The sequence below is a fragment of the Chaetomium strumarium genome (genome assembly GCF_033439665.1).
Source record: "Chaetomium strumarium strain CBS 333.67 chromosome Unknown B0T15scaffold_2, whole genome shotgun sequence".
Lineage (NCBI taxonomy): Eukaryota > Fungi > Ascomycota > Sordariomycetes > Sordariales > Chaetomiaceae > Chaetomium > Chaetomium strumarium.
In genome coordinates this window covers 618,596-632,440 of record NW_026944430.1, presented here as the reverse complement: position 1 = coordinate 632,440, position 13,845 = coordinate 618,596, and the positions used below count along the sequence as shown (strand labels likewise).

General features: G+C 55.7%; 3 protein-coding genes across 3 annotated transcripts; 2 read left to right on the top strand and 1 right to left on the bottom strand.

The window, feature by feature from the left end:
• Positions 1–1,908: 1,908 nt before the first annotated feature.
• B0T15DRAFT_392862 (uncharacterized protein) lies at positions 1,909–2,693 on the bottom strand (the record flags this gene model as incomplete). Its single annotated transcript, XM_062864664.1, has 2 exons — positions 1,909–2,537; positions 2,588–2,693. 2 exons carry the CDS (start codon positions 2,691–2,693, stop codon positions 1,909–1,911), a joined length of 735 nt encoding a protein of 244 aa, XP_062723647.1.
• A 6,865-nt stretch (positions 2,694–9,558) lies between these two features.
• B0T15DRAFT_409956 (uncharacterized protein) lies at positions 9,559–11,335 on the top strand. Its single transcript, XM_062865365.1, has 2 exons — positions 9,559–10,187; positions 10,264–11,335. The coding sequence occupies exons 1-2, from the start codon at positions 9,984–9,986 to the stop codon at positions 11,137–11,139; spliced, it is 1,080 nt and encodes a 359-aa protein (XP_062723646.1). The 5' UTR covers positions 9,559–9,983; the 3' UTR covers positions 11,140–11,335.
• A 338-nt stretch (positions 11,336–11,673) lies between these two features.
• B0T15DRAFT_522832 (HotDog domain-containing protein) lies at positions 11,674–12,770 on the top strand. The gene has a single exon (XM_062868651.1). It carries the CDS (start codon positions 11,849–11,851, stop codon positions 12,569–12,571), a length of 723 nt encoding a protein of 240 aa, XP_062723645.1. The 5' UTR covers positions 11,674–11,848; the 3' UTR covers positions 12,572–12,770.
• Positions 12,771–13,845: the final 1,075 nt, after the last annotated feature.

Sequence of the window (13,845 nt, the reverse complement as noted above, 5' to 3'; positions counted from 1 at the left end):
CGCATAATTCAGCAGAATACAGCAATCCCACAGAGGATGCTCATCGGGGAGATTGGTATCCATATGCCTATGTTATATATGGCGAAGGAGAGCGGGCATTTACCGGCTGCAAGAAGAGATCATCCGACAAACGGAGGACTATTCATTTCCTCTCTGGACTACCATAGCGGAAAAAGGACGTCCTAGTCCCCATTCAAGGAGGAGTTGGTAAGCCTGGACGTTGTGCTCCCGTCATCGCCGGCCACCACCATCACCATCGGCAGATACAACCAACCGTTCCAATTCTCTGGAAGGTCACTGCTTCCTGAGGATCTCCTTTGAAATTCTCACCCACAACACACCTTCGACTGGAGGTCCATCGCGTCACCATATCCAAGTGAACATTTGGTCAGGGCGCGGGCCGGTCAGTTCTTCAAGATGCTCGCTTCAGCTGGCTGGAGAAGGGTGGCTCGTTGCACCCGGATCCGAAACCCGTCCAGATCGTAATAGGGCAGACTCTTACACTCCCAAACGACCAGACTGTGGTCGCATATGTCAAACGAGTCAAGAAAGCACTTATCATACTGCTGGTCGACATATTGGGATCTCCCAACGAATCCAAATAAGTAGGTAAGTAGTAGTGATGTTTAGGAGAATGTAATCTGAGCCATGACGCAACCTCAAACAACCAGTCCTCCCTCAAGACGACGCATTCCTCTTTTCAACAAAAAGGGATCGAGAAGAGAAGATTTGGTATTGGTAGGCGCAGGTTCTATGGGTGCATACTCAATGGATAAGACTCTGTGAAACATCATACACACCAGCTGACGCAGGACGTGACCTACGGAAACTGGGCACCCTCCAGGGTACCTAATTTGAAATGAATAGCGGAGATCGGAGCACACTCACTGAGTGGATTGGACATGTAGTTCGGAGGAGCTTAGGGAACGGGGACTGGAAGGGGAACGGAGGGCGGAAAGAGAAGGGGGGAGGGGTGGTGTTGCTGTAACACTGGTATTCATGAAATTTCCTTTGGTGAGATTGACTGCCTACTTCTGCTTTTTGCAGCCGAGGGAAATGGTAGGGGAGCTTGAACACTTCCAGTACAAGGCACATGACCAGATGCCCGGTGGGGGCTCCTGGCACGCACGACCCGGGGGGGGTGGGGTGGAATTCTGGATGAGAAGCCTGAAACACAATGACAAGCTCGGTGGTAAGGTAAGGTAGCGGATGAGATTCTGAGCGTTATTGGCAGTACACGCCACGCATTGCAGGCCGCTGTGGAAGAATTATCATCACGATGGTTCGCGAAGAGAGGATAGACCGCCTTGGTACGGGGGTGCCTTGAAGCCACGTCAAGAACGGCAATGCAGCTTGGGATTGTCCGTAAGAACCCTCTATATAGGTAATAGCAACCGCGCGTCCCAGAAACTCCTGCCCGAGCCCATTGACCTCCGACTGAAATTACTTTTGCCCCGTAGATGTGATAGAGGGTATATATCCGATCCGGACCGGATTAGAATAGAAAGAAATGCACACTCAAAGCCAGAGCCAATCCCATAAGCGGAAGCAGAAAATTGATCCGATGCAAATGTCGCATGTGACGGTGTAAAGAGGATGAATGAAGAAGAGAAGAGGTGTGCCAGGCCTCTGTGTTTTATGAGAAGAAGAAGGGAGGTGTCATGTTGCACAGCGATGAGATGAGTTAGGTAGGTAGTACGGAAGAGGCGGGAGTGGCTTTGGTTGGCCGGATAAAAATAAGCCTGACGGCTTCCCTCCGACAGGTGCCGCCCCTTGGCCGCGTCCATCCCGTCCGTTACCCTCCCCAGACCATTTTCGGTGGTCGGACGCCAACCCATGTGTGCCGCGGAAATAAGGACCATGTGCTTCGTCCACGCCGCTTCAAACCCAGAGCGCCCACTGACGCGTTCACCCGTAGAACCAGTAGTAGGCCGTGTAGGGCACGCTCTGCACACCGGCGCCAGAGACAGAGCAAGCCTGGGCGGCGCCGCCAGCCGTGACGACGCGGTAGACCAAACTCACGCCCTGTGATTCTCCGCTGCCGTTGTCCCCAAGCTGCAGCCACTGCACGGCGCCGGAGTCGGTTATGCCCTTGTCGGCGTTGCTGGGCGCGTTGATGCCATCGAGCTTCTTGACACTCGCCTTCAGCGATGCGGCGCTCAGGTCGAAGGTGGGCACGCCGGCGGAGCTGAAGTAGTGGTGGCCGAGGAATTTGACGGTAGGCACGTCCGGGCAGGTCAGGTCTGCCGGGTCCGGGAATGGGTTCGCCGGGTCGGCACCGTACTGAGATCCGTATTGTATGTTGAGCGGTATCTCCGTACGCCTGAGGACAGTCGACGGCAGATTGTCCCAGACTTGCTTGCTGATGCCGGTCTTCTTAGTTCCCGGGTAAAAGCTCGTGGCGTCGTAAAGGACGGCGAGGGCGCCAGTTGCCACGCTGGTAGCGGTGGCGTCTGCGCAACTGTAGTTCTGAATGCCATGACCGATGGCAATCTTCTTGACAACGAAGCTGGCAGCCGGGGCAGGAAGTTCGGTGCCTATGACCAGTTAATCGAAAATCTCAGGCCCGGACCAGTGACAGACTTACCCCCGCCGACCTGGGGGAGAGTGGGCGTGGCATCCTGTTTGCAGGTGGGAGCAGCGGAGACCACTGCCGCCAATGTGGCGAGGAGAAACGAGGTAGCGGAAACCATGATGGCTGATGGATCGCAGTGCAAAGAACGAAGACAAGATATCTGGAAGTACGAGACTGAAAGTTGAGACCCTTGAACCCGAAGGTGATCCTGTCAAAGGTAGGAAAGAGAGAGAAAAGATGACCAGGAAGAAAGGAGACGCAATGTAAGACTTGGAAGACCGGCTTGAGTGGGCAGTTTCGAGGTGAAGCCGCGGGATGAACGAGTTCTTAAATCTTCCAGACCGACTCGTGGTTGAGAGTCGGTTCCAAAGAGGTTAGATAGCTTGTGGCTTCCGGAAGCCTACTCCACGCCGGATTCGGATGAGGAGAAGAAGAGGCAGGAGGAAGGCGCAAGGGACAAAGGGAAAGTCGAGAACAACTGACAGGGTTGCTCTTGTACGACTAGTACCTCTACATCCTGCAGGAAGGAGCGACTTTGAGGCTCGAGACGAGGAGGTCTCAGCTCACAGGAACACCACCCCTGTTTGCCATGTAAGTACCTCTCTACGAACGAACATGGAAGCGTGACGCAAGCACTGGCTTGGAACAGGCAGACCGTCTGCAGCCAAGAACGAAAAATGCGCTTCAACGGCGGAAACCGCAGACGATAGAGACCAAGCAACAACGAAGTATGTAAAGCTCTAGGCGGAAAAGTCACGCAGGGCACGGGAGTGGCACGGATACATACGGTACGTACCCCCGGGCCATGATCGGCTGAAGCCTCCCCGTTGGCTGGCGAAAGCAGGGGTCCGGGCGGCAGGAGGAAGTCGTTCAGATTAAGGCGCGAGACCCACAGCACTAGGAGTTGCAACTTGCAAGGGTCTTCTCGAGTAGGGGCCTGGAAGTGTGGGTGGGATCGTGGATGGGACGAGGGATGGTCTCGCAGGGGTTCCCAATACTGTAACCTGCAAGCCAGAGACCCCCGCCTGTACTGTGTATGTGAGTCGGGTGCATGTAGTGTACAAGACATCCGCAGCAGGCAGTGTCCTTCTCGTCTACTGGCATGCCCCGGGACGCACTCGTTTAGAAGACAAAGGGGGAAACATTGTAGCTTCGCTCCTCCTGTGGGGAGGCTATGGAAGCGGAGATGGCAGCGCTGCACCTATGCTGCCTCGCCTGGACGGGATGGAGATTGCACCGGCTTTGAACGAGTGGCCGTACACCCAGCTCCAGATGCCAATGAATTATCCGACCGCGGGTTGTTTACCTACTACTCCGTGTTAATACCGATATGCTTTGGGATATCTTGGGACAACCTGGACGGGACCGAGAAGGCGGGGCAAATTCGATCTCTGGTCAAGCTGCCATAGGGTTACTCTGCAGGCGCTTGGCCGCAACGACGGGCCTCGCTAGGCCGTTGAGGGCTTGGAGCGGCTGCCAGCGTGCGGCAAGCAAAATGAGGGGACTTGGCTTTGCGGTTAAGGACGGCGGTGGTGTACTGTGAGAATATCAGAAGCATTTTAGCTTTCAAATATGCCTTGCTGTTTGCCGAGTCCCGATGTACGCGTGTATCAAATGTATGGCCTTGAAGGTTGTGCTGCGGTTCTCATGGCACGCAGGGCAGCTTCCCAACCACCAACATGCAGCATTTTGAGACGTCAGCCTCGAAGACGCCGCTGCAGAGGTTTGTATAATCCTGCATGGGGCATCCGAGTGTCGGGTTCGTGCCGTTGGTGCCTTCGTGCTGTGAGCTTGACCGGAGGTTTGGGAGGGGGCTCGAGCGGATGAAGGAACCATCGGATTGACAATTTGACATGGATGTTTATTTAACTACCTGGTATGTAAATTCGCGGGGCTAACTTTATCTGGCTTGGCCGCTTGGCGTACCTTACTCATTCTCCGGGAGCATTTTACCGGCTCGACTGGCCCATAGACCTACACAGGAAGGTTACCTAGACAGTAACTAATTACCTAGAAGCTAAGCTATTCGCCATGGATCCTCGCTACCTTTGCGATCGGAGTCATTGTCGACTAGGAACCTTGGGTTATCTATGCAGTAAGGTATGTATCTACCCCGTGGAGGAGGGCACAAACGTTACAGGTTTCCAAGGCTATGAAACGCGGGCGGACGATTCCGCTGCGGGGGATCACCATCTGAGAGTTCGGACGGCCGGGGATTTGTAGGTCATCTCTGAGCAAGCCTGTTGCGCCTGCGCAATTCATCAATTGCCCTGGGAACTGGGAAGACGCAGGTCCTGTGGCCCGTGCTGCTGACAGGAGTCGAGCTTTGCAGGAAGGGAACACTCGAAACTTAGCTCACTCACTCGTGAAATTTCATCCTCTTTTGCAACCTCCTGGGCGAAGACGCACCCAACTCAGATCTTGAAACATCTTATGTGCGTGCTAGATAATGGTCTTCGTGTGATAGTCTCACGGATGCGATCCTTTCTCAGTGACGCATCGCTCTGAGGTGCAGCAGCGATGGAGCGAGCACACATCCATGGATGAAACGAGACAACCTGGAAGCCCTGTGTTGTGGAAGACCGTCCGAATTACGCTCGCTACGGTACGCCGCGGGCGAGGCTCCGGGAGCACTCCGTTGGTTGAACTGACAGTCTCCCGAGATCTCTGGCCATCGCTGCCACTGCCCGAAATAGCTAACTTGACGAAACGCCGTCGCCGCCAACGCTCAGACCGTTGGCCTTTCCACCCTTCCAGAAACTACATGTACTACAGTAAAAACCAAAAATTCCCCGCCATCACGATCTGCGGGCTCCAGCAAGGCTCTGCACGTGGCAGAGATCGACCGGTTGACCTTTCGCGTGACCCGCGACAACTGCGCCTGTTTTACCAACTGTTGCTGGGAGAAACCTTGCCCTAGATACATCCAGACCTCCGGGGCACTTACGCCTCAACCCTGCTCAAGCCCTGCGCGATACGATACCAACCGAGACGGGTTCCGGGAAGCTGGTGTCATAGTCGTTGGGATTGAGCATCGCAAGCATTGTCGAAACATTCTTCTCGATTTAGCCAACTATTTTGTTTCGTTTCAACGTTTCATATCCTAGTAGTTCGCCCGCGTTTGAGGTCGAGAGCCCCTGGCAACGTGTTGCACGGACCTCTTCAAGCTCAGAGAGTCATCACGTTCACCGGCTGAATGCAACACCTCCTGATTAGAGAATCTTAGAAATCCGACTTCGAGATTCCTCCTACGAGCAGGGAGGAGCATCCCGAACTCACACGGGCGCACTGACCTCATCTGAAGGGATGCGACTCCTACCACCGCTACCGACCACCGCTAGCTTGGATTCCTGACCCGTGCCGCGAACCGGCAGCGATCCGGGAACAGTTGCGAGACCACAAGGTAACTTACAGTACAACGCTCTCGGATACTCGACTTCGATGCACACGCTAGGATTCTGCCAGCAGGGCGACATCTTCCAATCTGACAAGCGGGACTGTCTCCGGAGTCCAGGACTACAGAAGCAAACAAAGCACGCTGCTTCGCGCACAGTGCTGCTCTTGACACCAGCATCTTTCCGCCCAGGCCGGCTTCGCGCAGTGCGGGATTACCTACCTCACAGAAGTCCCCCTCTCCACGCAGTGTAACGCTCGCAACGGGATCTGGCATCGGTGGTCAGCAGCAACGGGCAGTCAATATTGCAATGTCGGCATCATGTGCGGATTCCCTGTACGAATGAGGTGGCGCAAGTCCGGCCAATGGGGACAGAGGCGAAGCGGTGCATCCGGCGCTTAGAAGCGTGTTAGCTGCAGCTGCAGCTCCTCTCGGGCTTTTTTGCCTTCTCCTCATTCACCGAGATAAACGAGGATTGCCGAATAACCGCAACAAACAAACAAGCTCCGCCGCGGGCAAGAAAAAAGATGTCTTGGCCTTCCTAGCTGTCCCATATGCGCGTTTGCTGCGCGTGGTCGCGGCTATCGAATCCCCTTTGCTGTCCGGATGTTTCTCGAGCCGAAAGGGGGACGTTCTCACTTCTCACTTCCAGGTCTGCATTGGAAAAGCAACTTAACATGCAGCTTTGCGGCAGGTGAAGCTAGGGATTGGCCCATTGGCGCGACTATCGAACTGTCGTGGCCGGATTAGCCGACCTTCCCGGCAAGCCCTGTGCTCCTTCACACGGACAGCACAGCGGGAAGTTGGAGTTCCGGAATGTTTGCTTTGTTCACTCAGATTCTCTCTGACCGCCGACCGGCCGGATTACTGAATACCCGAGGCAGCACAGCCAACAGCAAGCTCTTCCTCACATGACAAGTTGCTTCTCCAGCGTCTGATTTGCCGTGTCCGCCGGTCGATACGGCCGGCTCTAGCTCCAACAGCCAGGACTAATGCAATCCTCTTCTCTGGAAAGAGCCACAGATTCATGAGCCACGTCGCTCGCATTGGGTCCAGGACCATGACCGTAGGAGTCTCTGTGTGCCAACAGCTTGCACTAGGTGGATCCCATTGGACGGTATCCTATCATGACCCAAACAAAAGCCTATGAAGAGGAGTGTGCTGCGGTTGGCTTAGGCTTGCAGGCCAGGCGTGATCCTCGTTCGTTGACAAGCGGGCTTGGTTGATTCCCACGGGCTTGGGTTCCATGCAGTTGGAATCCTCGGGACAAACCTACCTCTATGTATGTACAAGTACATGTGAAGGTACCAGTGAAGAAGGCTGAGGGACAAGGGTAAATCCAGACGGCGCGGGTGATCTGGCCTATGGGTAACGAACGATGTCATGAAGATGTCGCGTAATATCGTACTGATTCTAGACGCTCTGGAAAGGGCATATCGGCGAGAAAGCTGGTCGACTCCCAATACAGAGACAATCCTTCAGGCAAGCCCATGCGTCAAAACCGACCGCGCGGCTCTGAAGGAGCCCACTGCAGAGCCCAACTGGTATGTGGAAGCGGTAAGGTGCACTACGTGGTGGGGAGCAGGTCGTCTTGTTGAGTAGCTGGCGGAAGGGTTCACGACTCGTGAGGATGGTTCTCACACTTCACTTCCTCTTCCCTCTTCCCATGACTTTATCAGCTACAACCCCAATCGGGTCTTCTCTGGATCAGAAGACTGACACCCTCACTGCCGAAAAGATCAGGATTAGGGGGCAAGTCTAGTTCATGTTCACACCTTCTGGTAGCCATCTCATACTCTACCCAGGTAACACGGGCGACCTGGTGGGGCCACACAGAGTACCTATGTAGTAAGTACCTACACGATAGGAGACAGGCGCGGCTATTGTTTGCTTGATATTGGCTACCGTTGGTCGGTCGGTGGTGTGTGGCGTCTTGCTAGCTTCGTGGGATTTGAGGACTCGCGGGATGTGCTGTTGTAGTTTGCTGGCTTGGTGGCGTTGTGACTTTTGGAGTCTCGAAAAGTCTTGCTTAGGCATGCTAAAGAGGTTGGGTTGACGTGGATGTTTGGCTGTGGCATTCATCCTGATGCCGGCAAGGCTGGACTGATGTAGTTTGGCCACTGTGTCGTACTGTGAGAGCTATCACTCCCCAATGTCCGTGGCCGTTGTTTGCACTGCTCTTGTGACAGCCGTACTCTGCTGAAGATGTGGCGGTGAGCAGGGTTAGACCATGGCTGACCGTGTGCCTCGCAATAAGAAGCGGCTCAGTGGAAGCTCGGTTCTAGTGTGCTCGAGTCAAGCTCGTGCTCTGCTGAGTATCCTACCTAGGTAGTGAAAGAGACACAAGGCAAAGGAGGCTCAGAGGTCCAACCACGCGGATCACTCTAGAATGGTCTTCCCATGCGCGTACGGCATGTAGCATGTCGGTTGCGCAAACGGTGCTAGTACCCCAAGCCTTCGTCTTAGCGCCAGGATCGTGCAGCGGGAAAGCCATCTCGCTTCTATATCCTTCGTGTTCAATTGACCAACCCTATGCGCTAGGGCAATATGACGGCGGAGCTGATCGTTACCTGCCTTCGGTAATCAAGAAGAAGCAGGCCAAGGCAAGCCATCTACGTCCAGGCTGTCCATTATCGAGTACGGAACATCAGCATAATAATCAGACCGGGGGAAACTAGAGATCAGAAATCTGTGCGATACTGACAAGGCCCAATTGGGACTTCCCTGTTGAGAAACACCGATATCTCGCCTTGCACCAAAGCCGCCTTACCAGCGCCCTCCATCGTGACATATTGCCAAGGAGCTCGGGTACTCCTAGCGGGATGGATATTGCATTAGGAGTTCAGGACATGCCTTTCCAATACTCAAGCAGATACTGTCCCGTCCGTGTTGGCACGGCTAAGTTTGTAGTACCTCCTGACTACCATCATAGGAGTCATAGGACAGCATGGCCTATGATATGGGAAATGGCCTTTGCATAATTTTGGACAACACTACACTCCAAAAGTTGTAATGCTCTGAGGTCATCCCATACGCTCTTCCAGTATCCCGACTGCATAGAAGAATAAATACACCGTTGTGCTTTGCAGGAGCTGATTCGAGATACTTCTGGCTGTACGAGTGCTCTATGAGCGATATGAGGAAGTGGGAGCTGCGGAATTCAGGGGTTTGTTTACAGTCGTTAGGTTGCGCCAGCGACAACCCTAACCCACTTCGCACCTACCCACAGGCGCGACCTAAAGAGAACCTTAATAAAGCCCGGCGACCTTGCTAGTGCCAACCCGGTGTCTTCACTAGCGCCTTCGTTATTAACTCGCTAGGTAGTAGCCATTGGCAGTATCTTCTCGAAATAAGAGGCTTTCACATGTCAGCGGCTGAAGTGCAACCTCATCGCGCAAAACTCCCCAACAAATTCTAACGTCATCAGCAAAAACGAACGGCGATCGGGCCCGGAGCTGCAGCGAAATCCGAGCCTCGGCTCAGCCCCCACGCACCTAACAGCTCGGATTGGACAGTTCGCGCTGACAAGGCGCCGCCCCGCTCACAATCAGCTTTCCAGCGCGGTGTTCCAGAAACTTGGCGTGCTTGGCTCGGTCACTCGGTGCCTGAACCACCTAGCACTCGGACTCGGATCCCCTGAGACCCTCCCCACCGCGATCCAACCCACTCAGCCTCAACAGAAAATGTCCAGATAACTAAAAAAGGGTGCCCCCGGTCCCCATCCGGCGCGATGCCTCTGTCGGTCGCAGACGCCCGCAGCACCTCGTCGTTCCTTGTAGCCAAGTGCGGCAGCACGCTCTTCTGCATCGGTCGGAGCGTTGTCCTCTGGGCCGCCGTCGTCGCTGCGCTATTGCTGGCCGCCCTGCGGAATCGCGTTTACACATTCTTTGCGCCCCGTGCTGCGGAAGGGGACGAGAAGAAGAGCTGAGCTGAGCTGAGCTGAGCGGAGGCTTGTTGTCTACACACACTTCCAACCTGATTGCGACTCGCTCGTCAGCAAAAGGAGCTGACGAGATGGCTGTCGGCACGCTCGCCCTCTTCTACCCGGTGTTCCTGCCGATGAGCGCCGCGGCGGTCGCGTACGCCGGCCACCGCGCGCTCTACGTCGACTGGCGCACCGTCCTGACGCACTTCCTGACCGGGCCCGGGCGCACAAGCCGGATCCTGTTGGTGTTCTTCCTCGTGCTGAACTGGAAGAGTTTGCCCCTGGCATGGACGGTAAGGTGTTCCCAGCCCCTCGCGCTTACACACTTAACATCGTATGCCACCACAACCGTGAACTAATCAAAACTAGGTCCGCGTCTTCCACTCCTTCATCTACCACTTCCTGCGGCGGCCCAAGACGCTCCCGCCGCGCGCGCTCTTCCACTACAGCGTCACGTCGTCGCGCACCTCGCTGCTCGAGACCGACTACAACATCCACAAGAGCAACTCGACCTACTTCGCCGACCTGGACGTCAGCCGCTCCCACCTGGCCGTCCACCTGCTGGGGCCGGGGATGCACATCATCGGCGACAACGCGACGCACCAGCGCGTGCGCGACAAGCAAGGGAACCTGGTCCAGGGCAGCTTCGGCATCGGGCTGGGCGCCGTGTTCTGCAGCTTCCGCAAGGAGATCGCCCCGCTGCAGGGCTACGAGATGTGGAGCCGCATCCTGTCGTGGGACCGCAAGTGGGTGTACCTGGTGACGCACTTCGTGGTCAAGGGCAAGGTGCGACCGACGAGCTGGGACGGCCGGCGCATGGGCCCCACGCGGAGCCGCGTGCTGCTGAAGAAGAAGAAGGAGGCGGACGGCAGTAGCAGCATCACGGGGGGGGAGGAGGAGCTGCCGGTGGACGGCGAGGACTTTAGCAAGTATGTCATCGCCACGGCCGTCAGCAAGTATGTCTTCAAGCTGGGGCGGTTTACGGTGCATCCTGCGCTGGTCATTGAAGCGGCTGGCTTGCTGCCCGAGAGGCCTGGCGACGGGTGGACGGGAGGGGAGACGGGCACGGGGACGCCGGAGGATTTGGGTGACTTGGATGAGGAGGGCGAGTGGGATTGGAGGCGGGTCGAGGCTGAGCGGAGGAAGGGGATGCAGTACGCGGAGCATTTTGCTGCGTTGGACGGCACGAATTCGCTGTTTGATGGCGGGGAGGACGGCGCCATTGGACGCTTTCCGTTGGGCTGAACAAGTGAACGGGCAACTGCGGTATTTCGGGACTGGTTGAGATAAGCCAGGTGTTGTAATGTGGTAGAAAGCTAGAGTCGCGAGACGACGTTAATCACTAGAATAGAAATGCTCTAGATCTGTCTTTAGTTGGGAGATAAACAAGATCTGTCGACCTCTACCTCTTTTCGGGAATGGCGCCAAAGGTAGAACAGCGATTTCTTGCTAATAAGAACCCTTCAGATATGGGCTACCTCAGGCACTATGAACGGCCAGTGTGCTGTTCCTTATTAACCTACCTCTCAATACCTAGTCAATACAACAGATGCTGTTTTCTCTCTTTCCACACTCATCTTCTCACTATCAAGAGATACACTGATGCTGGATGCTTGACGTGGTTTCGCTGCTGCAACCCATGAGTTCGTCCCGACGTTGGTGATCAACAGGGTAACCGCCCTGCGCTCCCCACCCTTGCATAACTAACCTGCCTCGGCCTCCGGCATTCGCACCGGCGGCAGTGGAGCGCCGTGGGACTGCGGGCTCGGCATTCATTCCACGGCACCTAGCTTCAAGTCCCACAACCCCCCAGCGTCTAGGTACCTTCACATGCGTCCTCGTTACGAGCTTTTTTTTTTTCTTTTTCTGCAGTCGGTAAGGTATCCTGGCTGTCTCAAGGCTCCTCATAAAACCAATTCATCTCACCCCCAAGAGTTCAACCTCTCCTCAAGTCATGGCCTCCCTACGGTCCCTCTCAAAACAACTGCCTTCGGCCCTCAAAACCACCACCACGATGGACCTGCAGCAAGCCAGCGCCCGCGCCGCCGCGGCGCAAATATCCTACTTCCGGTCCATTCCCTGGTGCGCCGCACACTTGTCACAACCGGGCCTCGTCATCGACCAGGCCCAGTCGCGGTGCCTCAAACCCCTCCACGCGGGCGACACGCTCATCTCGCGCACGCTCAACTCGGCGGAGGCGATTCCGGCCTACATCACCTTCTACTCACCACCACCACCACAAGCATCTTCCACCTCAACCCCTACACAACCAGACGCAACAAGTACTAGTAATAATACCAGCGCCAGCACCAGCACCCTCATCCGCGAAATCAAGTCGTTCGTCGCCCTGGGCCCGATGGTGAGCGGCTGGCCGAGCATCTGCCACGGCGGGCTGGTGGTGACGCTGCTGGACGAGGTCATGGGCCAGACCTTCGCGGTGAACAAGGCGCACCGGCTGCTGGTCGACATCCCCGTCATGACGGGCTACCTGAACACGCGGTTCGAGAAGCCCGTCCCCGCGGGGACGGAGGAGAGGGCCAGCGTGCTGATGGTGACGGCCAGGCTGGTGAGGAACGAGGGGAGGAAGTACTGGATGGAGGGCGAGGTGCAGGGGGAGGATGGGGCCGTGTTGGCGAGGGCCGAGGCGCTGTTTATCATGCTCAAGGCCAAGCTGTGAGAGGGCGGTAGAAGGAGGGGAGGGGAGGGGTTTGGTCTGGATGGAGGCATAGACGGTGTGTTGCTTACTTAACATGTGGATGGGTTAGACGGCGGGGCTTAGAGTACTGTAGACGGCGTTGGGTGAATCTGTTTTGGCACTTTCCTGCTATTAGTTAGAAGTATAACGTATCTTATAAGCGAGCGAGACATATAAGCGAGCGAGACACTAAGTTCTTGGCACGACGCGTCCTTCTTCAACCACCCCCAACAGCGCGTTTTTCCTATAACCAAGAATGTCTTCCGCTTCAAAGGAAGCCAGGGTAATCTTGGCCCTTCAAGCTCTTCAAAATGACACGAAACTGAGCCTCCGAGCCGCGGCCAAGCTCTATAACGTACCAGTTTCAACCCTCGGCCACCGACGTACCGGCCGAGCTGTACGACACGATCTTCCAGCTAACTCGCGGAAGCTCACCGATCTAGAAGAGAAGGCTCTTATTCAGTATATAATTGAGTTATCCGAGCGAGCTTTTCCACCAAGACTCCGTGGTGTAGAAGATATGGCCAACCAACTGCTACGTATACGCGACGCGCCCCCTGTCGGCAAGCTCTGGGCCCATAACTTCGTCAAACGCCAGCCAGCCCTCCGTACACGTTGGTCGCGTCGATATGACTACCAGAGGGCTAAGTGCGAGGATCCAGAGGTCATTGGCGAGTGGTTTGCACTTGTACGGAATACCAAGGCCAAGTACGGTATTGTAGATGACGATATCTATAACTTCGACGAGACTGGGTTTATGATGGGCATCATCTTCGCGGGCATGGTGGTTACAACCTCTGATGGCCGTAGCAAGGTAAAGCTGGCCCAGCCTGGCAACCGCGAGTGGGCAACGGTGATCCAGGGAGTCAATGCTCTTGGCTAGGCCATCCCTCCGTTCATCATCTTGGCCGCACAGTACCACCTCGCTAACTGGTATACCGAGTGCAACCTCCCAGCCGACTGGCGTATCGCAACTACCGACAACGGCTGGACGACTAATGCCGTAGGCCTGGATTGGATCAAGCACTTCGACTACTATACAGCGCCCCGGGCAAAGGGCAAGTACCGGCTGTTGATCCTCGACGGCCACGACAGCCACCACTCGACCGAATTCGAGCTCTATTGCCAGCAGAACAACATCATCACGCTTTATATGCCTCCGCATTCCTCGCACCTCCTCCAGCCACTCGATATTAGCTGCTTTAGGCTACTGAAGCAGGCGTACGGTCGCCAGGTTGAGGACTTAATGCGCGCAC

Excerpts from the sequence above, each read along its gene's own strand:
- B0T15DRAFT_409956 (XM_062865365.1), top strand. The coding sequence starts at position 9,984 with ATGGCTGTCGGCACGCTCGCCCTCTTCTACCCGGTGTTCCTGCCGATG. Across the intron at positions 10,188-10,263 it reads GTTTGCCCCTGGCATGGACG|GTCCGCGTCTTCCACTCCTT; the intron begins GTAAGGTGTTCC and ends AATCAAAACTAG.
- B0T15DRAFT_522832 (XM_062868651.1), top strand. The coding sequence starts at position 11,849 with ATGGCCTCCCTACGGTCCCTCTCAAAACAACTGCCTTCGGCCCTCAAA.